Source organism: Mauremys mutica, chromosome 3 (genome assembly GCF_020497125.1).
Source record: "Mauremys mutica isolate MM-2020 ecotype Southern chromosome 3, ASM2049712v1, whole genome shotgun sequence".
Lineage (NCBI taxonomy): Eukaryota > Metazoa > Chordata > Testudines > Geoemydidae > Mauremys > Mauremys mutica.
The window spans coordinates 144,620,139-144,647,762 of record NC_059074.1 but is presented as its reverse complement, the minus strand read 5'-3'; the positions used below and the strand labels follow the sequence as shown (position 1 = coordinate 144,647,762).

General features: G+C 43.3%; 1 protein-coding gene across 3 annotated transcripts in view; it reads right to left on the bottom strand.

The window, feature by feature from the left end:
- The window catches only part of LOC123365895 (maestro heat-like repeat-containing protein family member 1), a 74,149-nt gene that overhangs the window by 31,413 nt on the left and 15,112 nt on the right, over positions 1–27,624 (bottom strand). For 2 of the 3 annotated variants that reach the window (XM_045008912.1, XM_045008913.1), the window contains exons 7-26: positions 27,338–27,492; positions 25,800–25,940; positions 25,249–25,347; positions 24,448–24,526; positions 24,191–24,301; positions 23,348–23,421; positions 22,899–23,021; positions 22,148–22,210; positions 21,232–21,376; positions 19,979–20,022; positions 19,338–19,497; positions 17,878–17,930; positions 17,143–17,250; positions 15,388–15,504; positions 14,891–15,001; positions 13,106–13,261; positions 10,206–10,334; positions 4,815–4,894; positions 2,224–2,359; positions 1,314–1,403 (exon numbers count right to left, since the gene is read on the bottom strand). In XM_045008912.1, the coding sequence (XP_044864847.1) occupies positions 1,314–1,403; positions 2,224–2,359; positions 4,815–4,894; positions 10,206–10,334; positions 13,106–13,261; positions 14,891–15,001; positions 15,388–15,504; positions 17,143–17,250; positions 17,878–17,930; positions 19,338–19,497; positions 19,979–20,022; positions 21,232–21,376; positions 22,148–22,210; positions 22,899–23,021; positions 23,348–23,421; positions 24,191–24,301; positions 24,448–24,526; positions 25,249–25,347; positions 25,800–25,940; positions 27,338–27,492 (2,174 nt within the window). The remainder of the gene's footprint in view (positions 1–1,313; positions 1,404–2,223; positions 2,360–4,814; positions 4,895–10,205; positions 10,335–13,105; positions 13,262–14,890; positions 15,002–15,387; positions 15,505–17,142; positions 17,251–17,877; positions 17,931–19,337; positions 19,498–19,978; positions 20,023–21,231; positions 21,377–22,147; positions 22,211–22,898; positions 23,022–23,347; positions 23,422–24,190; positions 24,302–24,447; positions 24,527–25,248; positions 25,348–25,799; positions 25,941–27,337; positions 27,493–27,624) is intronic. The other variant, XM_045008914.1, reaches the window with a different exon arrangement.

Here is a 27,624-nt window from a genome sequence, read left to right as displayed (position 1 = left end):
GTATAAAATGAAGCCCATTTTTATCTCTGGAAATGAGGGTAACACCACATAGGAGGCTTATCCTGCCCAACTTTTCTAGGGAAAGTGAGATTTGGGGGGGGGGGGGGGGAGGGATGTCTCTCCTGCCTACAAGTCAAGATCTGAGGGAAAGCACTTCAGAGAGGGAAGAGGAGGGAAGTATATTTCTCAGTTGTTATAAAAGTGTTGACATTTCTTTTACATACATTAGATTGTTCTAACACCCTGACATAGGTGCTGGAACTAGGGGTGCTTGGGGTGCTGCTGCACCCCCTGGCTTGAAATGGTTTCCATTATATACAGGGTTTACAGTTTGGTTCAATGGCTTTCAGCATCCCCACGATACAAATTGTTCCAGCATCCCTACGTCCTGCAGTATTATAATCTCTCTAACATATAATCTCTGAAAAAAGAAGAGTGTGGGAGGGCTAATTAAGGCATAAACATTGTGGCCCAGATTTTTAAAGGTATTTAGGCATCGCTGCACATTGCAATGAGTAACTGATTTAGGAGCCTATGTATCAAAGGGGATTTAGGGACATAGGACCCAAAATTTCATTGGGCTCTTAAGTGCCTAAATCACTTCTGAAAATGAGATGCTTAAATACAGTTAAAAAATTGGACCTATAGGCTTGTGCCCAGGACCCCAACTCTTGGAGTTGTCTCATGAGGGCAGAAGCTCAGCTTTCATGATTGTTAAGAAAAGTTTGAAAACATGATCTGAGCACAGTGTTGTAGAGATGCCCGCCTGCATCTGCAAAGAGCCTGAAACAACAGCTCTCAGGGGTGTGAGCTGCTCCATGCATCTCAATGGGGTATAAACTCCAAGGGAACACAAACCATCCACCCAACACAGCCCAGCAAAGTACTCTATGTATGGCAGAAAGAGAAGAGTGGGCCCAGACCACCCACCTAACCAGATATACTCTGGCTGCTGGGCTAAGTACTGGGAAGGCCCTTTACTGCCATCCCTGTCTCTCTGGGATTAAGAGCCCCCCCCCCTCCTTCTCTCCAGCGTAGTGGGGCTCTGGTGCTGATCCCGAGGGTCACAGGGGTCCCATATGACTGTCCCTGCCTCTTTGGGAAAGGAGAGGGAGCTCCCTGCCACTGCCACTCCCTTTGATGGGGGGATAGGGTCAAGATGCTGGGGCATAGAGTTCCCATCTTTTGGTGTGCCTAGAGCCCCAGATTGTCTTAATTCAGCCCTGAACTCCGAGGGGACAGTTGAACCTTGATTGTTTAATCTCTCCTCTATAACGCTCTTTTCCTCTCTTGGATCCCCCACTACTGCTTACCTCCAAAATCTTCTGGGCCTCCACAGGACATTCAAATACCAAACCCTCAAGCATTCCTCTCAAGGCATCTATAGTTTCCTTGTACAGAGACTAGAAGAAGAGTCAGTACAATAGTCAGTGTCATACAATCTGACATTCTACAGGCAACATGAGGTGTAGAAATACTTCTTTAGAGAGATAGGATGAGTTCCTTAGTCTCTCTATGCCTCAGTTCCCTATCTGTAAAATAGGGATAATAGCGTTTCCCTACCTTACAGGGGTGTTGTGAGGATAAATACATTAAAAATTGTGTGGTGCTCAGACACCTGGTAATGGGGGCCATATACGCACCTATGATACATAGGGCAAGTTTTCTGATCTGATAAATAGGAATAATTATTTCTCTGCTTTAGATATATGCACTCACTATTGTTTTCTTTAAAAGGGACAAAGAGTCCTGTGGCACCTTATACACTAACAGACGTATTGGAGCATGAGCTTTCGTGGGTGAATACCCACTTCATCAGATGCATGTAGTGGAAATTTCCAGAGGCAGGTATAAATATGCAGGCAAGAATCAGTCTAGAGATAACGAGATTATTTCAATCAGGGAGGATTGGCCAGTGAATAGCTAGCCAACTACAAAAACAGTTTCTCCTCCCTTGGTGTTCACACCTCAACTGCTGGAAGAGGGCCTCATCCTCCCTGATTGAACTAACCTCATTATCTCTAGACTGATTCTTGCCTGCATATTTATACCTGCCTCTGGAAATTTCCACTACATGCATCAGTAGGACTCAACATTTTTTCTCTAGATCTCAGAAGGAAACTGTCTTATCAGGCCCAATATGTCACCATCCCCAGGAGGACTACTGAATTAAAGACACATGGGGCTTCTCTTATGACTGTATTTTTTTAAAGGACAGATTACCTCTGGGTGTTGGCATTGTGTATTATCACATGCCTCTGCTAACATGATCTCTATTGGAGGCAGAGAAAAGACACTTTTGTAACATGCCCGGAGTAGAACAGCTTTCTTCTCAGACTTTAGTGGTGGCTTCAGCTTTCTGACAAAAGAGAGAAGCCCCCTTAATGAGAGTCATGACAATGTCTGGAATCCAAGGTAAGAAAAATATATCATCCATTATTCTTTAAACACCCCCAAACATAATGGGGTGTTTGTTCTGACCATCGTAAGCAATAGAAACGTGTGTGTGTGTGTGTGTGTGTGTGTGTGTGTGTGTGTGTTTTGGCACAGAGATAACTGCTCTAATATAATGCACCAAAACCAATTTTAATAAGTGTCCTACTTAGGGATAAATTCATAGGCCAAAGATAGGAAAATTAGCTTTTCCTCACTTTCTTTAGTTCGGAGTTCATAAAGCATGCAGTAAGCTAGCTCTGGTTGTCAAGAAATATTTCTTATGGGTAAATATTGGTATAAACTAGGGAACAAACTATGTTTGAACTCTGAAGTTTTTATTGACATTTAAAATATTAATTTTGTAAACCACAAGGCTTCCATTGCTTTAGTCAGAAATTATAGCAGCACCATCTAATGGACACAATACTGTAGTGCCTTCCTTTGCACATATAGCACGATGCATTTATGTGTTTGCCTGTCACTCCACAATGTGTATGTTGTACAGCGTGTATAGGCTTGGAAGGATTAGATTTTTATTGGTAAATGCCAATGAATGTCAATTTCATCATACCAACACAAAAGTATTTCCACTGATAATCATAAAAATGTACAGATAGGCAAAGAAAGAAAAATGCTGCTTGAGAACTTAGAGTTTGATTTGGATATATTCTTTGTATATTTTGACATGTGATGTTGATAATTTGTCTTAACTGTTATAAATCGACATCTATTGTCATTAAATAATTAATTGTCCGATTCCCCACGATTTCCCACAACTGTGAAAATTTAAATTCATAAAAATAAAAAAGTACCTAAAATAAACTTCATTATCTGTCAAAATTATAAAAAATAAAAATTGAATTCTGCCCAGCGTAAATACGCACCACTTCCCTGAACTACATGGCATGTGTAAGCTTGCTCAAGTGCATGGTAATTATATCACCCTCTGCTAGCTCCAATACGGTTATACAGTTATGACAGTTTCATGGGTTACAGCTGGTAGATATTAAACTCAATGTAAACTAATGTTTTTAAAGTGTTTGCCTTAAGCTTTCAGTGTTAGTAATATCTTAGCCCTGGAATGTACTTTTATTTAAAATTCCTCATATACTTTCTCCTCTGCCAAACTGACCACCATATTTTTAACAAAATCGTATTTGGCATCAAAATTATTTCAACAGTTCTTTGTTGAAAGGCTGAACTATACTGTAAGCATACTTTTAACAGGCTAACAACCAAATTAATGCAACATATGCAATATGCTGTATAGGTGAGCAGCACATTAAGTTTCAGCAGGTTAATTAATATTCAGAGAGTTGAAGCAATTTCTCACAACATTTTGTGATTGATTAATTTGTCCCCTGAAGCTTATTACCCAGGATTCTATGCATCTATAAAAAGAGTTTGTTTCAACTTCATGGAAAACTTTGGGATAGACTGTGTATGGTGCTGAGTTTCAACTCAGAATAGTACAGATGGCGGCCATCAGAGTTGGTTATCTCCCTAATTCTCTGCCTGGCCCTGGCCCCAGAGGTTAGAGTAGCCTGAGGGGTTGTCTGTCATCTGAGGATAGTTGGAGCATAGTGCACTCTGGCCATACCCTCACTATGTCCTGATATACCCATTACACTGGGGATTGGCATAAGGCTTCCTGGACATCTGGAGTGCACAGTGACCATGTCTGTTGCTAAACCTCCTCATCAGTGCAGAACATGATCCTACCATGGTCTTTAGCTTCCTCCCTGGGGTGATTTGTGCTCCCAGCAGCACCAGGGAGTAAGAGTCTGCTGTGACTGTGGCTGGCCCACGTGCAAGTGAGCACAAGGGAAGGGGAGAAGGCTCTTACACAACTTGAAAGAGGCCAGACACAATTTGACTCATACTCTATCTGTAGTCTGGGCAAATGTCTCTCTGCAGCTCCTGTGCTTTGTAACCTGTACTCAGGCCTTTAAACAGGAAAAAGGAGAGCAGAATCTGAAGGAACAGAATGTTTGTGGTGTGGTCTCTATTACTGATCTCTCCTCAACTATGCAATCAGGCACTGCTAGCCACATACATCACAGCATCTGTTTCAGAAATGCTGCAATAAATTACAGAAACTTTGACCCAAACCCACAGGGAAACCTGCTGTACTATAAGTTTTTGTTTTTTAGTTCCTCACAGAGAAATTCTTCACTTTAAGAGGTGCTTGGAGTCAGGATCACTAGAGCATAAAGTGAAATAGGCAAGCAAAAAAAAAAAGAGTTAATATTCCTGCTTCTTCCAGATAACAAATTAGCAAACAGGACATGACACAGGAGCCAATATTCCTGGGTGTAGTATGGAGCAGTGACTCAAGACTGAAATCTGATGGAAGGCTAGTTGAACTTTCACAATACCTCAGGTTAGTGACAACAATCATGGCCTGCTGGCGCACAGGGTTAGACAGCAAGTTCACTGACTCTTCTTCAATCAGTTTCTGTAAATCAAAGAGGAGACAAAATAACAGCAACTGAGCTCCAGCTTTGCTCACCAACATTCCATCCTTATTTCCACTGCTCCCGAAGGACCCATACATGGGATTTTATAAAATTCTGCAGCATCAATCAGTACTAACTCCAGAGGGACACAGAGGGGCTATATAATCTCTGGGGCTCTCCAGATCTCAATTGTAAGAAGAATTTCTGACTATAGAAGATGATGTGACTAAAATAATATCAAGTATTTTTTTAAAGGAGGAAATCTAGTCAAACCCTGATATATCATTTCCCATGTGCCATAAAAACCTTCTTAAACTGGCTCAGTCAATATCACCACAACGAACAGGTAGACAGTTATGAAAGGTCCTGGGCGGGGCTGCTAAAGGCACACAGGTGCCATGACAAGTTCAGTATTGAGAGCGGTGAATGGCTAAAAGCAGTGTTGGTGGTTGTTGATCGGTATACTGGAGTGCTAGGGGTATGCATTGCGCATGTGTTTAAATGCTGAAAAGAGCTCTCGGTGGGTGCTGGGCATTCATTCAAGATGTGAGTGTAAATTGGGGAAAGCCTCCAATAACAGCAGGCAGAACTAGTTCTGACAGGCCATGGAAACTGTGGTCACTGAGTGTAGGTCTACACTGCAATTAAAAACCTGTGGCTGTCCCATCCAGCTGGCTTGGGCTCAGGGGCTGTTTAATTGCAGGGTAGACATTCTGGCTCAGGCTGCAGCCTGGACTCTAGCACCCTGCGAGGTGGGAGGATCCCAGAGCTCAGGGTGCAGCCCGAGACCGAACATCTACATTGCAATTAAACAATCCCTGAGCCTGAGCCCTGCCAGACTGAGTCAGCTGGCACAGGCCAGCCATGGGTGTCTAATTGCAGTGTAGACATACCCTAAGGGAGGTAGAAAGTTTGAGTTCTGTGCATACTTGTTTTTCTCTTCTGCTCCACATATGGAGAATGTGTGGAAAGGCAGACCTGACTATATGCTGGGCCTCACGGACCCAAAGATTGCATGTTTCTTCCCCAGATCCTGCTAAGTCTAAAACTGCTCAGTACTGAGAAAACCTCCCCCTACCCACCAACCAGTGAGACATGAGGGGAAGTGGCAGTGGGGAAGGGTATATTTGAAATTTTGGTGGGAGAGTAAGTGTTCTTTCCTCACCTGCTGCCCCTGAGCTGGATTCTTCCTGTGGCTCTCTGCCCACCCAGTCATTTCTTGCTGCCTCAGCTAGGGGTTTCCTCCAGGCTCCCAACCTCCTGGCCATTTCATGCTGCTTCTTACTGGGTGGCTTCTCTCATTATTTCTTCTGTCATATCCCAGGTCTTTGGCCCATGGCTGGGGCTCCCAGCCAGCCGCTCTATGTTACCCCTGCCCAAGGGCTTCCTTCAGTGTCCCCTTGCATTCCCATACATTTAATGTTGTCCCTGACTGCTTGTTAGGAATCAGGGCCTGTGGCAGAGACAGACTCAAGACAACCTTATTGAACAAGTACAACTGGCCTGCTTGATTGGCTACACTGATTAGTTGGAAGGATCTGCAGACTGTCTCTTAAGCCCTGTAGCAGTTCAGCAGGTGCTCAAAGCATTTGCCCAAGGCTGTGATAGCTACTTTGCCTGCCTTGTTCCAGCCTTGGACCCCACCATGCCCCACTCCAGGTAGTCAGATTCTGACCCTCAGCTCCAAATCAGGACCTGTTCGAGTAGCCCCTACACAAACAATAAGGGATCTATGGCTGATGCAGTGTGTATGGAGTCTACAAAGGCCAATCTCTCTCTCACCGTCATCTCCAACCCCAGCTCCCCATGAGCCCAAGCTCCCCTGCCTGACAAGTTCAATTGTAATCATGTCAAATATTGTGGGTTCCTAAATCAGTTTTGGCTCCTATTTCTGCTACGCCCACAGCTATATCCCGCTGACCAAATCAGAGTGGGTTTAATTACCAGCCTGCTTATTGGGGAGGCCCTGGCTTGGGTATCTCTGCTGCTGAAAAAAAAATGAAGCTCACTTCTGGGACAATTTGAGGACTTCATTAGAGCAAATGTGCGGCTGAAGCCACGTTTCAAATGTTGTGGCAGGGATGCCAGCAAGTTGCTAAATATGCAGCAGAGTTCTGATGTCTGAGTGGAATTCTTGGGATAAACTGTCTTGCCCAAGGAACTCACCATGGACCTGCATAAAATGGTGGAAATATCTGACTGGACTGCACCCAAGGACATATGCCAGGTCCAGTGATTCCTTGGGTTTTCTAATTTCTACAATCAATTTATTAAGGGATTCTCTAATCTGGTTGCACCCATAATGGCACTCCTGCAAAAGGGGGTCAGACTGGTCTGGTCTGCAGAGGCTTAGTTGGCCTTTGACTGAAGAGGGAATTCACCTCAGCACTCATCTGGATTAATGCAGATCCCACTAAACCATTACAATTCAGCCCAATGCCTCACACTTTGCCATAGGTGCAATATTATCTCACCACGTGGGGCCCCACAAACATCTCCATTCCTGTGCTTTTTATTCTTGAAAGCTAACCCCAGCGTACAAAAAATATATTTGGGAAAGGGATGTAGGGATCAAGGTGGTTTTTGAGGAATGGCACCGCCTCCTAGAAGAAGCCTTATTCCTGGTCCAAGTCCTGATGAACCACAAGAATCTGGAGTACCTATGGACTGCTAGATGTCTTAACTAACACTTAGGACTGTTGGTCCCTCTTCTTTGCTTGCTTCAACTTTGTAGTAACCTATCACCCAGGGACAAGAAACAGGAAGGCAGATGCCTATCCCACAAAGACGAATATCATGAACCTGGAGAAAAGCCCTCTGCCACCATGCTCAAGGTGTCCAACTTTGTCAACAGGATGATTGATAGCAATCTGACATCCTCCATCCACTCCCTGTTCCCCACAACCCATTTGCAGCCCAGATCCACCAGAATCTGAATGATGCAATTACCCAACCATATTCCTAGTTCTGACTACCAAATGGCCTCCTCTATCACTCACTTGGATTGTGTTTATGTTCCAGGGGGACCACTTCAACTTCAGGTATTAAAACTATGCTGCAGTTCACTACTTGCAGGCCATTTTGGCTAATTCATGAGCTGGAATATGGTCTTGAGGAGCTTCAAATGGCCAGGCCTATGAGCTTACTGCAAGAATTATATTAAGTCCTGCAAGCTGTATGCCCATACCAACAACCCACAATCAGGATCCTGAGGGTTCCTCCAGCCTCAGTCTACTATATCAATGGATTTCATTGTAGAACTGCCATGCTCCCAGGGACAGTTAGTAATCCTGGTTATTGTCAACCTCCTAACAAAATGGTGCACTTCATCCCATGCTGTATTGTTCCTACCACATGTTGGATGGCTTGACTCTTCCTGGAAAATGTCTTCTGTTACCATGGGTTACTGAGGGGCATTGTATCAAACTGGGGTCTCCAGTTCATCTCGTGATTTTGGCAGGAATTTCTCAGACTCCTTGGCATTGAGTCCCTCACCTCATCCACCTATCACCCAGAAACTAATGGACAAACAGAGTGTCAATCAAATCTTGGAGCAGTATCTTTGCTGCTTTTTGCGTTATCACCGTGACGACTGACTTCCCTTGCTGTGTGATGTCAAATTCGCATATAACAATGCAATCCATCCCTTGACCCAACATAGCCCATTCTTTGCAAACTATGGCTTTTACCCCCACATCCATCCAGCCTTGACCATGAGTTCCCCAGTACCAACTGCTATGCATTTAGCCTCCCACCTACAGCTGGTGCAAAGGGAGCTCAAGGAATACTTGCAATCCATCCAAGAAGGGTATCAACACCATGTGGAACAAGACTGCCAGGCTGCCTCCAATCTGGCCATAGGGGACAAGGTGTGGCTGTCAGCCCAGAACCTTAAATTGAGCCACCCATCTGCCAAACTAGACTATCAGTACCTGGGCCCCTTCAAGGTTATAGAACTTGTGAACACAGTTGCCTTCATGTTACAGCTACTTGAGTCCTTGAAGATCCACCCTGTTTTTCACATCTCACTTTTTTAAGCCCTACACCAAGAATCCATACCCAAATTGCTCCAAACCACCACCGTTACCCATAACAGTTTTTGGACAGGAGGAATATGTGGTCGACCAAATCCTCAACTCTTGGTGAGTTAGGGGAAGGCTCCAATACCTGGTGGACTATGGTCCGGACAAATGGTTTGGGAACCAGTAGAGAACATCCATGCCCCAGACCTTCCATCAGAAGAATTCCATCAGAAGTACTCCAAGAAACCAAGCCCTGAGGCCCCTCTGAGGCATTCTTGGGAGTGTGGGTGGGGTATTGTCAGGAATGAGGGCCTGCAGCAGAGCCAATCTGGAACTAGAGCCTGCAGCAGAACCAGTATCTGGGCAACCTAACAAGCACAGCTGGCTGTAGTAGGCTGACTGATTGGTTACACCAGTTGATTGGTCTGGAGATTCCGCAGACCAGCTCTTAAGCCCAGCAGCAGCAACAGTTCAGCAGTTGTTCAAATTATTTGTACACAGCTGCAATAGCTCCTGCTATTATTTGTACACAGCTGCAATAGCTCCTGCTTGTTCCCAGAATTGCTCCTACCTTATTCCAGTTTTGCTTTTGCCTTGTTCCAGTCCTGCTCCTGCCTTGCCCCCATCTTGCCTCACTCCTGGTAACTTAGTTCTGACTCTTGGTTCAGATTCCTGGCTCTGACTCTCGGCTATGCACTCCTGCTCTAACTACTAGGCATGACTATCCACTGTGATCATTGACACTGCTATCACTTCATGCTGCCCGCTGCTTCCTCTTCCTGTCCCCACACCTCTCACCCTGCAAACCAGGCCACCCCAACCTCTCTGCACCCCCAGCCAAGCTGCCACAAACCCACATTGGCCCCACCTCCAGTCAATTTGCCCTGATTTATAGGGGATGTATGGACTACTATAAAATAAAATGACAATTATATTTATAAGTGGGGACAAAGTGGATCAGTGGGATCATGGAAGATCCCAGATATGCTTGGACCAGCCTTGCAACCAGGTTCCAGCAGGGGTCATTGATTCAAAGTGCCAGAGCTCTGTGTACAGCTGCCATGTGCTCAAAATGTGAAAGCTCTGTGTATAAACTCCATCACGCCCAGCTTTTTACTGTCAGTGTTGCTCAGAGTTCTCTATAACTACCCAATGAACAGAGACCCTCAGCCAGATTCTGCACTCGTTTCCAGAGTGTAAAATGTGATTAACTCCACTGATTTCAGTGGAGTTACTATAAGACTGTACATGAGAGCTGAATTTGGCCCCATTTATATATTTTACTCACCACCATGAATGCCACGATGACAGCTTTCTGTGAGAATTCATGGGCTTCTTTTGCTTTCTGGGTGATGTCGCCAACAGTTCTGGTGAATGCAGCCATTGACTTCAGAAAGCTCAGCTTCAGACCTAGGTTCTAAACCCCACCAGGAATGGGGAGAAAGATAGTTTAGTGGATTAATGACACAGACCTCAATGTCAGAAGAAATAAAATGGTTTAGGTTGTGGCTAGAGTAGAATATAAAGGTGAGATGTTAGATCCAGCTAGCTAGCTTCTACTGGTAGAGTAAAATTTTTACATCTTCCACTCTGACAGGCCTTAATTCAAGTTTATGACACGCTAAAACACAATGACTTTCTCTAGGCTAGAGTTTTAGAAGATGTTAATTAGATTAAGTTAGCTAACATCATGCCTTTACATCTAGATAGCGCCTTAGAGTGTTTGTGTCAAAACACATATAATGAGATACTGTCCCTTACCCATCCTGCCTGTTCCACATTCTAAGGGAGTGTCTACACTAGAGACTTTACAGTGGTGCAGCTGTGCCAATGTAAGATTTCCCATGTGGCTGCTTTATGCTAATGGGAGAGAGCTCTCCCGTTGTATAATAAAACTTCCACCAAGGAGTGGTGGTAGCTATGTCAGCGGGAAAGCGTCTTACACCAGCACTTCTGTCGCTGAAACTTATGTCAGTCATGTGGGTGTTTTTCCCCACAACCCGACGGACAAAAGTTTTACCAACAAAAGTGCTAGTGTACACATAGCCTAAGAAATGTTCTCTCTCTAGCCAACTAATATCCAATATCTGTTCTCATTGCCTAAACTCAGAAGCAAGGATAACTATTATGTGTTGTGACCTTATGACCCACTGAAATACAGGAACATAAAAAGGGGCCCATAAGTATCTATTATCTTCATACAAGTATCATTTGTTTTAATTATCATGATTAACAGAACATTTCCATTATCTCTAGCTTGCTTCTTGCTTGCATATATATACCTGCCCCTGGAAATTTCCACTACTTGCATCTGACGAAGTGGGTATTCACCCACGAAAGCTCATGCTCCAAAACGTCTGTTAGTCTATAAGGTGCCACAGGATTCTTTGCTTCTTCATTAAGGCTGTAACTCACCATGTATGGTAATAACAATCACTCTAACCATTGGAATATGAATCTGAAAAGTCAAAAGCTACACCAGAGGTAAACTTTTCAGTTTAATTTAAATAAGAAGAGAACAGCCTGAAACTGGCCTGTCACCATACCTATAAAAATATCCATTAGTAACACTGATCACATCCCCTCACTTTCCATGATCAGATGGAAAGAGAGACATTTTCTACACGCTACACCAGATCCTGTGACCAAGAATTTGACAAACCTCCTTCTGTTCTCAGGACATGAGGAGAAGGCAAATCTCAGAAAATCCCCTCTTTCTCTCTGACTCCAGTTCTCATGACCAAGTGACAAGTGAGATCACTATATTTGGACAACACTTCAGAAACCCGCCTTGCTAGAAAAGGTTACTGCCAATATCACCTACTAGTCTCAGAAACTAGTCTCTGAAAACAGACAAGGCAGAGGCACAGGGAGTGTAGAGGGAAGGGACCTGCTAACTGTACCTTACCTTTTTCTGGAGCAGTTTTTCAAACACCATGTCATAACTATAAAGGGAAGAGTAACAACCCTCCTGTGTACAATACTATAAAATCCCTTCTGACCAGAGACACCAAAATTCTTTTATCTGTAAAAGGTTAAGAAGCTCAGGTAACCTGGCTGACACCTGACCCAAAGGACCAATAAGGGAACAAGATACTTTCAAATCTTGGGGAGGGGAAGGCTTTTGTTTGTGTGCTCTTTGTTTTGGGGGTTGTTCGCTCTTGGGACTAAGAGGGACCGGACATCAATCCATGTTCTCCAAATCTTTCTGCACAAGTCTCTCATATTTCAAACTTGTAAGTAGCAGCCAGGCAAGGTGTGTTAGATTTATCTTTGTTTTCTCAACTTGTAAATGTTCCTTTTACTAGAGGGTTTACCTCTGTTTGCTGTAACTTTGAACCTAAGGCTAGAGGGGGTTCCTCTGGGCTCTTTGAATCTGATTACCCAGTAAAGTTATTTTCCATCCTGATTTTACAGAGATGATTTTTACCTTTTTCTTTAATTAAAATTCTTCTTTTAAGAACCTGACTGATTTTTCATTGTTTCAAGATCCAAGGGTTTTGGATCTGTGCTCACCAGGACTAATTGGTGAGGGTATACTCTTAACCCTACCCAGGAAAAGGGGTGTAAGGACTTGGGGGGTGGGTGGGAATTAGTCTCAAATCTGCCCAGGAAAGGGGGGGTTAGAGACTTGGAAAATCTTTGGGGAAAGGCCGAGTTCCAAGTGGCTCTCCCCTAAGATTTGGAACACGCTTGGTGGTGGCAGCTTACTGTTAACCTAAGCTGGTAAATAAGCTTAGGGGGCTTTCATGCGGGTCCCCAGATCTGTACCCTAGAGTTCAGAGTGGGGAAGGAACCCTGACACACCAAAAAACACCAAACCAGAAATCTTTGTTCTGCTTAAAGAACTCTTACTGTCTTTAAAAAAGGAAAGTTCATGGGTATTATAGAACAGCAAGTGTTACTTCAGAATCAGGAAATTTAGTTAGATGGATCACTAATCTGATTCAGTATGGCAATCCCTATGTTCTTATGCTGTGGATGCAATGCAGATATGGGGCCCTTACAGTGACCCCTTTCCAGAACATTCACATGAGAAGCAATAATGGATGATGTCCCAGCAGACAGTTTCCTGTCAGCTTCCTAGTGGAGACAAGCTGAGCCCAAAACAAAGATTGCTGCACCCCAGGAACTCTAAAGCTTAAGGAAGAGAAAAACATCCATAGCAATAGTCCATGTTCATAGTACCGTGGCTGAGGCAGTGTAGCGGCAGTAGTGGTATAACATTTGGGACAGGATGTGGTCCACCCAGGGCAGGATGTTGTCCTTTGTTTCCTTGGCCACCTGGTCATAGCAAAGGTGAAGGGTGCTGGAAGCCATGCTCCACTTACTCTGCTGTGCATCCTGTGGTAGAAAGGGAGATAAACGCAAACTCATCTTTCCAGATCACTCTCTCATGGACAACGCCCCCACCCACCCACCAACAGAACTGCTTCACTCTCCAAATATTCAGTGCTAGAAAATTGTCTATAGGTAAGAGAAAAGCTGCAGATGAAGGACAGGTTCTCAGAAGAGCTGAGATTGATAGGCTTTATGGCCAGAGGGGACCATCATTCTGATCATCTAGTCTGACCTCTTGCATAGCATAGGCCATAGGATTTCACCCAGTGATTCTTGCAGTGGAGGAGGGAATTATTCTTCCCTGCCATGTGAGTGAGCTCTACTGAGGTCAATAACTTGTGATTGAACTAGAGCAAATCCGGTCTCTTAAAAGGACATCCACTCTTGAGTAAAAACTTGAAGTAGGTAATTTACAACAGATGCAATATTGCAAGAGAAATATCCATTGTGTAAGCAGGGTCTGAATGAGCTCTCCCTTAACCTCTAGTGATGAGCTGGGGGGTGGGGGAGGAACTTCATGACTAAACTGTGTTTACATGACCACATTTACTCTGCCTAGGTATTCAGCAGACAGAGCTGTGTGGCCAAAATGATCAATTTTGGCTGATGTTTGGTCAGTGCCACCCTCTTTCAGGAGACAGAAGTTTAAATATCGGAACAAGGGAAAGCTAAGCAGCATCTTCTCCTGTGCGGGGCAGTAACTCCAACACACTCAAGTGGCCTCCAAGACAATGGGATAACATTTCTCAGAATTCATTCCTGCAGTCCTTTACTCAGCTGAATAATGTTTTCAAAGCCCATGGAGAACACAATTTGCAGAATTGGACCCAGAGTTTGTATCTATCAGCAACATTATTGCAACATGAAGGCAGAGATTTTAAATGACACAAACGCAGAAAATTCAGGTTCCCACAACAACCTTCACTCTCCCACCTTGTACATGTGCATTACAAGAGGGTCTGTGATGGGGCATACAAACGAGGTGCTGTGGATGCAGTCAGCCCTCACCCGGACACACTACACCTGCAATAGGTGTCAGGCTTGGAGGGAAGGGTTAAAAGGGAAAGTTACTTAGACTTAGAATCTCCTGTGTCTAGTGGCACATGAGGCAACATATTCCCCACCCCCCCACCACCCTGCTGTCTGTCCAGAGCAAGATATTAAAAGGGGAGGGTACAGCTCAGTCAGGGGAGGAACTGATTCAGAGACTGCTGCCTACCAGAGCTTCCCAGAGGGACGACAGGTCACTGGTGATGAATCAAACAATCGTCCCCCATCAGGCCTATCTGCTGGTACTGAACGAGTCTGCTGCAGGTGGTGCCCCTCTTGCAGGCCTTTTGTTTCCGCCCACTGGACTGGGGGCCCTGCAGCAGTTTGTCCAGAGCCCAGAAGTGACCAGGCCACAGGTCTTTCACTAAAAGATCACACATCATCAGGTAGTGCAACCCATTCTTCTACAAACACAATTCCTACTGGAAAAAGGCAGCACTCTCCTCTGCAACTTTAAACAAGTACAGATGACCCCAGAAGTGTCACTGAAAAGAAAGGATGGAGGGGAGTCTGAGAAACCTGTCTGCTTTGCAAGCCTCACTTGAGCCATGGTTTCACAGTAAAATAACACATCAGCTGTACCTCACTGGGTGAGCTTTCGTCTGGGTTCAGAATGTTAATGAATTCCTGAAGCACCACCAAGATGTCCTTGAGGTGACGGGTAGCTACGAGACTGATGGCAGAAGCAATCCCCTAAAACACGGAGTCATACTTCAGTATGGAACATTTCCCTTTCCTTGTTCCTCACCTGTACCCTCCACCCAGACTTCACTTCCACATCCCTTCCCAAGCTTTGGAGGGCCTCTATTCCATTCGTATAGGGAGGCACAGGCTAGCTCCTCTCTCATTACTCTCCTCCTTTCCCTAGTCTGCTTAGAGATCTTTGATAGCCTTTATATTCCTCTTCCTTTCCCCTCCTCCACTCCAAGATTACATAATTTCTCCCATTCTAGTTCACACAGAGATATTTGGTCACTCTTCCATTTCTCTCTATGCCCCCCTCTCCAGTCTATGGAAATTCTCATTAGTCCCTTTCCCTCTCCACAGAGATTCATTGATGACCCCTCCATTTCCCTCACCTCTCTCTCAGCTTCCTCCTGCTGAGAAGTCCGCAGTATAATGCTGAGGTACTCCCTCACCACATCTCTGTTTCTTGATGCCCGTAGGACTGCCCCATAAAATTTATATGGGAAAAACTATAAAAATACAGGATTATCTTTAGATACGGGGGAATGATTAATCCCCATTAATAAATTTTAAAGCTCACCATTTGCAGTATATAAGAAGAAATAATTTCTTTGGTGTTTTCATATCTTTGAAAGAACTTCACATCATTATGGGCTATGAGTAAAGAATTGTGAAGTCTGTTGGAACACTAATTAGAGCCAGTTACAATGTGACCTCTGTGACACTGCACTCCATATGATTTTATGAAAATATGCTAACGAGAGTGAATATAATGTAACTGGAATGTACTTCATGCAAAAGGTCTCTTGTAAGGTATCATTACAAAGCTTATAATCTACTGAGTGTGTTCATCCTATTTGTATAAATGTATCACTCTTGTATCTGAAACTAGAAATATGAAATATAACTCTGAGGTCCTATTGTAATTATGCAAAGTGTGGGCCATTAATGGTGGCTTGGATCTTAATGGCTCCCATTAACCAGGACAAATGGTTGTAAATGGCTCTGTTTACTCGTAAGTCTTTCTGTATACCTGTGTGCTGGAAAGTGGGTAATGAAGTCTTACAGTGACGTGATCAAGCTCAGCTTGTAGAGTGGAGGACTGTAGCGGTGTTGCCTATAGGAATCCTTAGGTCACTGGTTCGATTCTGGCTCGAAGGAGACATGACCACATGTCACTGTAGGAGTCTAATAAGTGAGGAACACCAGCTGCTCCAATTTTCACTGGAACTACATTGTTTTACACCATCTGAGAATCTGCCCCCATAGTTGGAGAACCAGAGAAGAGGAGACAGTATAATGGGAATACCACACCTGAGAAACAATTTGCCCACAAAGAGTAGATTATATATGCTGGGTTATTAGCAACCATTTTGGTAGTCCCACTGCAGCACGCAATATTCAATATACACTTTTGGGGTGGATCACCAGCTAAGACTTATGGCAGAAGTGTGTTTTAAAAAGGCATTGGAATGAGGAGAGCATAATCACTTAGACCTCAATCCAGCAAAGCACTGCGGCACATGCTGAACTTTAAAAATCTGAGTAGTCCCACTGACGTGAATGAAAGCCAAATGGAAATTTAAAATTCTTCTAACAGAGAATATTAATTCCACTTTCTCTAACAAATAATCCTGTGTTTTTGTAGGTTTCCCCATATAAATTTGATGGTTAAATCAAGAGGCCCACACATGTGCTGAAAAATAAACATGTACTTAAGTGCTTTGCTGGATCAGGGCTTTGACACACAGGTCTCAAAGATTCTTCCCCAGCATAAAGGGCAGCATGGAAGAAGACACAAATACAAGAACAGGAGATGAAATTAAAGAGAGAGCAGTTAAGCTAAATGTTATGAATGAAGAGTGAAAGGAGTGGGTAGAAATTATCGGTACTGTAGAATTCTACTGTGTCAGGTATTCTGGTGCCATCAGGGACAACTGCCCCATTGAACATGTTGTTCTAATGCTGCATCACTTACAGATCCCTATAGCAAGAGCTTTAATATGTATTTCTTAAACACTGACCCTGGGCACCTTGTAATCCAGCCAGTCTTGCATACTTTCATCTCCCCAGAAACCTCTCCTAACACAGGTAGTCTGCGTTTGTTGTTTCACTCCTATTCATTAAACCCTAAACCCAGAACTGACCTTATCTTGGCACCTCTGAGAATAGCTTTTGCTTTTCACAAGAATCTCATTTGCGAGCTCACAGGACCATGCATCATCCATAATGGCTTCCACTGACCTTTCTAAAAGCTGATCGGGGTAGGGAGAAAGTCTCTGTTAGGAAGAATACTTACAGCTCTTCAAACTCATTGCTACCTATTTTCAAAGTATGCGAATAGCCCAACATTTAGAGACAGCTAGTCTGAGGGTCTTTTATTGATGCAAGACATTAGGAACAGAGGAATTGCTAGAAAGCCTATTTAATCTGGTATTCTGTCACCAACAATGACCAGTACCAGATACTTCAGAAAAAGTGAGGGTAGGGTTACGACAGGGTGAAGACTTACCATTACCCCATGGCCCGCTAACCAGCATAACTATGCTAGGTACACTGAGCAAAGTATGTTTCACTGGATATTGACCCAGTGCAGGGTACTCTCTCCCCAGGGCAGTGAGGAAAATAGGATGTTTCAGGAATCCCAGAATGCACTGCTACAACCTTGCTGTAAAACGGGCTGTATGTGGATGCACAAACATGGTTTTATTGCTATGTGGATGCACACAGTTGGCAAGAGCAGGTAAGTCAATCAATCATTTTATGGTACAGATGCTCCTGCAGTGGTTCCCTTGTGTAGTATAGACACATGCTGAACGTAGGTGGAACACAATAGGCACATTGTCAAAGAGCTAAAGGCCCCTAGAGAGGATGAATGTTACCTGAAGCAGCTTGTCCTTCCATTTCTCCTCTTCCAGAGTTCCTTCATTATGTGCTGGAAGGGGCAGAAATGCAGCTTGTCAGCAAAAGTGTTTTGAACACTGTTCAGATTGACTCAGCAAGACATAATGGAGACTCAGAATACCAGCACAGAGTGAGATGTATCAGCTAGGACAGGGGTCGGCAACCTTTCAGAAGTGGTATGCCGAGTCTTCATTTATTCACTCTAATTTAAGGTTTCGTGTGCCAGTAATACATTTTAACGTTTTTAGAAGGTCTCTTTCTATAAGTCTATAATATACAACTAAACTATTGTTGTATGTAAAGTAAATAAGGTTTTTAAAATGTTTAAGAAGCTTCATTTAAATTAAATTAAAATGCAGAGCCTCCCGGACTGGTGGCCAGGACCCGGGCAATGTGAGTGCCACTGAAAATCAGTTTGTGTGCCACCTTCGGCGCCCGTGCCATAGGTAGCCTACCCCTGAGCTAGGATGTGTGCTTTAGCTTGGCAATCAACATACACATATTGCATGCAAGAAAACTATTCAACCACTTGAACAAATTACCAAGGGAAGTGGTGGAGTCTCCATCAGTTGATGTCTTTAGATCAAGACTAGAAGATAATTTAGTTCAGCAGAAGTTATTGGGATCAATACAGGGGTAACTGGATGAAATTCTTCTGGATGTTATACAGGAGGTCAGACTAGATGATCGAATGGTCCCTTTTGGCCTGAATATCTATGGATCTATGAAAAAGTTATTCTCAAAGCTGATGGAGATACTGCACAGCTGGCATTTCCAGGGCTACATTTAGAGAGTTATGACTCTCCCCCCATTGCACCCCAACACAGGAAAATTCCTGTTGAAAAGTCAATGAGAGCCTGAATAAGGACTAAGGGCCTCAGGATTTGATCCTAGCTAAATAATATAGAAAAAAAAAAACAAGGTTGGCAAACAGATTTTCCTTCCCTTCCAGATCTGACTCAGGGAACCAGAGCTACCAGGAAAGAAAATCCCTAATGCACTCAGGAGGTGTGGAGGGAGTTCTGAACTGCCTCACTCATCAGATCTCCAGTCAAACAGGAAAAGAAACAAGAATGGAGCATAAGCCAATAGGAAGAATGAAGTGTGTTTGTACATCTGGGCTCAGACCTAAACCCAGTGTAGCTGGAAGAAATGGATTGTATTACAACATATTGACTCAAGAGCAAATGTCAATCCACAGGGGTGTGTTGGGCTGGATAAACCACTATGAGCCGGTCTTGCTACCATTGAAATCAGAAGCAAAACTTTAAATGACTTGAGTGGGAGCAGGACTGTGTAAGTCTATAAGAGCTGCCTTAACACAGATGCATACTACTTCCATGGGACCATGCAAGTGTACTCTGAATCAACAGGAGAGTTGACTCAGAGCCTGTCACACACAGCAGCTGTTCTGGGAACCCACCTCCCACTTCCTTACCTTCTAGATATTGTATAAGCTCAGGAATCATCTCCATCCACAACTGTCCCAAATCAGAATGAATCACAGGATGGAGAGAGTTGAGAGGGTGGAGGGCATGCAGCAGTTGGAGAGCAACAACCCCACAGCCTCCATCTTTGTAGGGATACAATGAAATCACCTGGAAAATGAAGAGCCAGCGTTCAATTCAAGACTCTAGCAGCAAAAGGAAAGGTTGGGAGATTGAAGTATAATGCTTCATTTTGTCTCTTAAAAGGTTGCTTGTGCTGATATGGAGATCAGGGCGGTCTGGAACACGTTTATTTATTTATAGCATAAATGGCATTTGCAGGTCCCCCTTATGTCAGAGATTATTTCACAGAGATAGCCACAGAGGCCTGCTTTCAATTCCCTGTTGCCACACCAGGCATCACCAGAGACCTAAGTGATCCAGCCACAATGTGCAGGCAGATCTGGAAGATTATCCTTCGAAATGGTCACTATCCATCATCATCCAGTATAATTTAAGAAAGGCTCAGCTGGCCCAACCACTGCAAACTCTGGCTTCATAGATGACATATTTTAAATGTTTTATGATTTATTATTGAACTAAATGAAAGTTTTCTGGACCAAATAGATGAGTTAAAGGAAGAACTGCTTACCAAAAGACGTAGCAGGAGTGCCTGTGGGGTTGGGAGTTCAGTTGCTGTCATAAAAAGAAATGGAAACTCATTGAGTGTACTGGAGAGCTGGGGGCAACACACTGAGCTGTGAGTTAGAGATTAGACAATTTTTTAAAACCTGTAGATACTGTTTACTGATCAACAGGGTTGTTCTCTAACTTGTTATAAGGTCAGTCTCAGTTTTGCCACTCTTAGAATATAGAATATCAGGGTTGGAAGGGACCTCAGGAGGTCATCTAGTCCAACCCACTGCTCAAAGCAGGACCAATCCCCAGACAGATTTTTGCCCCAGATCTCTAAATGGCCTCCTCAAGGATTGAACTCACAATCTTAGGTTTAGCAGGCTGATGCTCAAACCACTGAGCTATCCCTCCCCCTTCTTGGACAGGTGAGCATGACCAAAAATAAAACACAGCATTTAAACATCTGGCCAGGTGTCCAAGACTCCTGTCGGCATCCCTGCTATGAGTCACATAGCATTAAAACTAAAGATACTTAAAGAGTAAGAAGTGAGAAGTAACTGGATGGAAAGACAACTGGATAAGTAAAAGACATCAGAGTTGGAAAACTATCAAGAAAGGATGCTTGTAAAACAGAAAACAATTATGTAGATTCTGGAACCTTTTGAACACCATTGTCTTTATATAAACATATATAATGGCAGCCCCAGAGTATTTATATGCCTCTTTGAGCTTTGCTTTGCAATCTTTAGCTATTTAGGGTGTCTCAATCCAGTCTACTCTATAATAAAAATATAAACTCTAGGAGACAGTCCCATTCAGGATCGCAAATAAAGACTTGTGTTGCTCTCTAAATAGTTCAAGGTAGAACCAATATAGCTGGGCATGATTTTCACCTTCCTGGGAAATTTCCTTGTACACTTGTGCTTCTTTTTAGGTACATCTCCCTGCTCATAAGGCTCTTTATTTATAGATTTCTAGCATTCAAAACTTGAATGCTGACAAGAGTTTTGGTCAGTGTATGAAAACTGGAATGAAATGCAGCACTTTCATTGGTTGCTTATGTCTTTCCATATGTAATGTAAGAGTGTATACTGAGGAGTTGGGTGAGTTCTGACTGCATGAGAAGATTCCACAAGAATTGCATTGCCTCTTGCTAAAAGGCTAGGTACCTTACTAGTGTCAGTCCGGTAACCTTCTCCAGCAGAAAGTTTCATTCACATCTTATATTATGAAGGAGATTTAATTAAATGTAGGTGTTCTGATACTAACGTCGTCTGTGGAACTCCGCCAGGTAAGGAGATAGGCCTCCTTTCCCTGACTTTATGAACAAAGATGTCAAGGTTTTGCAGATGGGGATCAAAGTGTTGACATACTCCAGAGGGCACACGAACTGCAATAGCATTTTCCAGGGCACCTGAAAGCAACAAACAGCATAGGTTTGGATATCTTTATACATGTGTAACCCACGCACCTCCTGGGTGTGGTGCTCTGTCCTGTGTAGTGGCACTGAGATCACTTAGAGAGAGATTAATGAGTCTGCTCTACAGCCTTAGTTAAGAGCCATGTGGCTTTTAGCTCATGCAGTAGAGGCTCATGCATTTAGCTCCAGAAGTCCCAGGGTTGATCCTGCCCAATGACAACTGGGGTCTGTCGGTGTTACACATGCAACATCAGCTCTCTTGTGACTTTCCTTTTATCAATGGGAATAAATTGCTGCTTCTTAACCAATACTTCAGAACTCTGACCTCTTACTTAATGGCAGATACAACTGCCTTTCTCTGCCTCTCACAATAGCCCATCCAAATCTATACGGTTTTGTTTGATTCTTCCTTCTCATTATGGTCCTGATTCCTCTGGTATGCTAAGCACCTTCAGTAAGTTAACGTGTCCCCTCGAATGCCAAAGAAATTAAAGGGAGTTAAGCATACTCAACATCTCACAAGAAGAACTCAGTACTTAGCGGGATCCAAGGTACTCCTTTCCTCTCTTCCTAGCCAATCACATACTGCCCTCTTGGTGACCAACCCAGGCTCTTTTGCATATAGATGGCTCTCATGAGGAACACATCTGAAAGAAGATCCCTTTGAGGCATGTCTCAGCTGGTGCATGCAGGTGATGAAGTCGGGGGAACCCTTTGGGTGGAACTACTGGAAAGTTTGATCAGCCCATGTGTATTCATGCTTACCAGGTTTAGGGTGTTGATACTATACACCTGGACTGCCTCTTCATCCCAGTCACCTTCAGGATTCTATAAATAGATGAAAAAATCAGGACAAGTTTATCTATTTGCCTTCTAGCCACATTGAGATGGAGGGGAAAAGGGATAGAGTAAGTGTTTGGGTGACTGCAGGTATCTAGAGGAATGTTTAAAAGATAATTATTTGAGTCCAACACAGTGGTCTTTAAGAAGACAATTGAAGCCCAATTAAATCCCCTTTCTTCTCCCAGCTTGCCATGTCCCAAAAGCACTTTTCACTGAAATTTTGAAAAAGTGAAATCATTCCCATTCACATTAAGGTTTGTAATTTTTTGTTTTTACAAAAACCAAAACCTGCATTTTGGTGTAAAACATACTTGACACCATCCCTTTAACTTAAATAAATGTAATTGGTGGATACTGGTGAAGACAGCAATAAGGGGCAGAAAATTATACAGAACATAGTATGATATTTTCTACATCAATGGTACATAGTTAAGGTAACCATCCATCCCATTTTTAAAGGGACAGTCCCGTTTTTGGGAACTTTTTCTTATATAAGTGCTTATTATCCCCCACCTGCTGTCCCGTTTTTTCACAGTTGCTATTTGGTAACCCTATACACAGTGGTATATACATTCATGGCAGGAAAAGGTATAGCAGAGTTTGAAAGGGTAACAATAATTGTTAAGAGGCCAGGAGGATTAAAAATAAGGGGAGACATTTTTCTGTTTCTTACCACGGTGCAGACAGGGAGTTCACACTGCCGAATGAGAAAATCCACAAGTACACTGCCTCCTGGCAGGATGAGATACCCACAGCATGCAAAATTTCTAATCAGCTGCAAGAGAGGACTTTTCACCTCCAAGAGACACACAAATGAAGACCGTCAATGATATTTAAAAATCCCATCGTGCACCACAAATGTACTGTCTGAAATGCTCATCCCCACTGTAGAGTTTTTTACATTGTGCTTCTTAAGTAGATGATCGGGTCTTGCTGATCATAAATGAGAAGTCAGAGAATGCAGCTGCATCATCTCTGTTGTCAGAGCCACAGTGCAAACAATCTTCCCCAGCCCAACAGGCAAAATCCTTCCCATTAGTTACACTGGTGATTCTATAAATTCATCTCCCACTCTACAAGCTTAAGACAAATCTGTTCCCAGACATTTGAGTGTTCTCTTACCTGATAGTTGTTTTCCTGTATGAGGAGAGCCACAGATTGCACCATGGTGTCTTTTACTTTGTCCATATGGGGAGCTGAAAGGAATACAGACAGGGGTTTTGGCAGGCTGGAGTCTATCACAAGAAGCTCCTCACTCTTTTTAACTTCCTTTACCAGCATTCTTGCCTTTTTGTGGATAAGATAAACAATCTTTCTGCGCTCCAGGAAAAGTTATGTAAGCACAACCATTGTCATACTGTAAGATTACATCACCACTTCATGATGCACCATCACAGCACAGTAGCATTGCATCACGCCACAGATATTTTGGGACTCTTTCGGTATGTTGCAAGCCTCACCCTAATCATGTGAGACAGCCCTATCATGGTGAGGATTGTTTTGCCTGACCCTGCCCCTGCTGCCAGACTGAGACTGAATAGGGCTATGCTGGTTTATACCAGCTGACGATCTGGCACTATTAGTACGTCAGTAGAGTTGTGAACGTGAATTAAGATTGGGAATGTATGCTTGAATTCAGATTTCAAATATAAAATTGTTCAGACATTCACACACAAAGTTCTAATGCCAAGCTTAAATCTGCCCTACACACAAGAGGCTGGCTCCAAAAATCTGGGGAAGAGCCTCAGCTGGGACATGGTTCCACTGAAGTCAGACAAGAAAGCACCTGGTCCCTGGGGTTGACAGTCAGAGGCACACTGATAATTCACATAATTTTTATGCGTTCATTTGGTACTCGTGAAAGGGAGGAGCTGATGGCACTTGCTAGTGCCAGAGAGAGTATGAGCAAGTGGCAGACAAACTCCCCCCCACAGTTCCATTCTTGCGCTTTCCTTTCTTACTTACGCTCCTGGGTAACTTCTCTCAAGACTGTGAGAGCTGCAGTGCACTCCACCTCTTCTGCACCCTCCATTGGCTTTCTGAGGAAAGCCATAATATCCTCCTGATAAATAGGACCTAACAGAAGAGAAGTCTGACTAATAACAAGCGATGTAAAGGGAAGAAAACCCATCACCACATTTTCAAATGCGGTTTTTCAGAAGAGTCAGGAATCTGAGATCCTGTTATTGTTGTTTTATTTCAATGTTTCTTTCTATTCTTACCGAGCACCTGGAAGGCTCGCAGTGCAGAAGTTTGGTTCCAGTTACTTAGCGTATCAGATATTTCAGTCTTAGCGCAAACCTGAAAACAGAAGAAATCCCTGTCACAGACACATGGTGCCACAGCAAAGGAGGATTTGAAACAATCACAGAAGCTGGAAAACCTGGTCCTTCAACACCCCAGGAATGTTTAGCAAACCAGCTCCTCTAAAAGAGAATGGGCATATTTGCTTCATTCAGCCCCACAGGAGTGCCCCAAGATAGTCTCTGATACGTTTGTAAAATTTTACACTGACAGAAGAACAAGAGTCTGTGTGACCTTGATTGGTGCATCAGAAGAGGGAATTCCTCCAAGGAAGGTTGTTAGGTTCTTACTCTCAAGAGAGGTCTTGTGATGAATCTTTCCTGTTGAGGAGAAAGCAGCACCCGCTTCCTGACCTGAGAATAGAGAGCTGGAGAGAAAGGCAGTGCCCCGTGTGATAGAACAGCAGATGAAGAGGGACAGGTCTGTGATGACAGAGAAGGGAATAGCAGTGCTTCCATCCTCGGAGCTGGCATTCCCCTTTCAATTGAATAGCAGAGCAAATCATCCCTAAACATTTCAGTCTTGACAGCCCTCTGCAGAAATGTTAGATTTTTCACCCTTCTTTAAGATATCTGAGAAACGAAACAGCCCAGGACAAGAGACAGGAAAGTGATGGAGAGCAGACAACTGCAAAGGGCAAAATCAACTATCGACCAAGAGTGCCAACTGGAGCAAAGTGACATTATTTTCCATTCCTGATTGGAGTCAACCCTCCTTACCTGTGTGAATAGAGTACTGAGAATATTGTCCAGACTATGGTACAACCTCTTACTCCATTTCCCGTGGCACAGTACAGCATCCAGAAGATGGCACAGGCACTGTGGTAAAAAAGAGAAGAGTAATAAGGAATTATCTATTGAATCAATCAGCTATGGAACTCTCCTTCTAATTATGAAAGGTTTTCCACATAGCCTATCAATGACTGAATTTATCCCACAATTGTCTCTGTACTTCCTGAATCTCCAGGGACAAGAAGCAGACCATATGCTTCATTCCCCTGAATCTGTCACCTGCCATCATTTGAGATCAGGCCAGTGGTTCAACTGGTTGTATCCTATTCCCAGTTTTTCTTCTGTTTTTTTGAAAAATATCTAACCAGTTCCTCATCTATTCCTTACTCTAGATATGTGTCCCTGCCCAGCTCCTTTCAGACCTAGCCTAGGCTTGGAATCAGTATCTCCCCACAATATGGAAGCAATGGTTCTGTGGTAATGAAGAGCAATCTAACTCCTCTAGTCACTAATCACAGACATACCCTTGGATTGCTCACCTCTGTGACATAAAAATGTTGTATTCTGGTCCCATACTGATGCAGGAGTTCTGTGATCAAACACTGAAGATGATTTTTCAGTGTTTGAATAGACATGATGAAAAACAGTTGGCCAATTACATCCAGTGTGGCTTCCATCACCTACGCAGGAGGAAGAAAAAGCAAGGAATAAACATTTGCCATGCGAGATTGAGTATAGTTACCAACATGTCCATGTATTGGCAGCGTTGAGGTTCCTGGAAATATCTACAGTTTTAACAGTGATATCTCACCAAAACTTTCTAGAGAAGGTCTCTCACTTCTGAGGTCTGTGATAGGATGTTTCTGTGTATTCAATGTCAAATCACACTGACTTATAGCTGCTGTTTTACACACTAAAATTTTCATTCTCATCCTGAAATTTGTTTTAACATTCCTCCTTCACTGAATATCAGCATTTCAGATTATTTGACCATCCTGCCTCCCCCACAATGTGTATTAGCCTACATTTTCCCAGGTTGAACGTGATAGTGAAATTTGCTACCTGTAGTTTTAGCTTCTTTGGGTCCTTTTGATTATTTTTGTGTGCTCACTGGTATTTGCAACATTGCCCAATTTACTGTGCTTTGTAAATTCACTTTCCTCCAAGAGCTAAAATAGGAAAAGTGTGATGAGAACTCTTGACATATCCCTCTGCCCAGGTCTCTTTTGTTCTGTCTGTGCCTGTTCCTCTTCATGATGTCTGTTGGCCCCTTTATCCCTTCCCTCAGACTAACTTAGAGCCTAGGATGCAGTTAGGAGTAAAACAATTATTAAATAACTTCCTAGTGTGGAAAACTATCAGGATGTGGAACAGTCCAACAGAAGTGACAGAATTCCCATTGCTTAAATTATTTCACATTAGACAAACCATGGGAGATGGCAGTGTAGAGAACAACCTGGCATTGGTACCAGGGATAGATAAAATGACATAACAGGTCTTTTCCAACTTTAACTTCTACACATCTACTTCAATATAAGGCTGTCCTCAGGAGCCAAAAAATCTTACCATGTTATAGGTGAAACTGAGTTATATCGAACTTGCTTTGATCCACCGGAGTGCGCAGATAAGATTAAAAAGGACAGCTAAAACCTCACAGAGAGGTATTGTTTTAAGCTGTCTGACAACTCACATGTTGCTTCATGTTTGGATCTTCACTACCATTAGGGCTAGAAACTTAATGCCTTATCCCAAAAAGTTAATGCTCAGTTCCTGCAGAAAATCAGGAAGCCTTTAGAAACAGAAGGGTGTCCTAGCCCATCCTCACTCACTTCACACCTTGCTTTTTTTCTCCCATGGTGGATTCCTCCACATCAAGAATGAGACCACATTTTCAGAGGCAGAGAGAGATGTGAAGGAAGCTTGTCCTGTTGTCACCCAAGCTATAGCTGTTCTGTAGATAAATAGACAATTCAACCTATAGCCCTGGCTTTCAGACTCCTTCCACCTGTACACATTCACCTTCCAAATTCTACACATACACTAAAAACACTCAGTGCCCAGGATTTCCTCTTCTCACCTTTCCCTTTGCAGTTGGGAACCATTTGTTGAAGAGCACCAGGAAGGTCACATAGGCTTTGGCAGCTGCAGTTTCTCTGGTAATGTCCAGCTCCTCAGCTCCCTGTGGTGACTGTGCCAGGTACCTTGATGCACACCTGGAGAGTTCTCTTAGTACTGCATGGAGAGCCAAAAAATTGTATTTTACTCTACAGTTGATGATAATCAGCATAGTTTTGGAAAGTTCTATGGGGTCCATAATTGAAATAAAGAATATCCACACTTTTCACAAATTCAGTTTGGAAAACC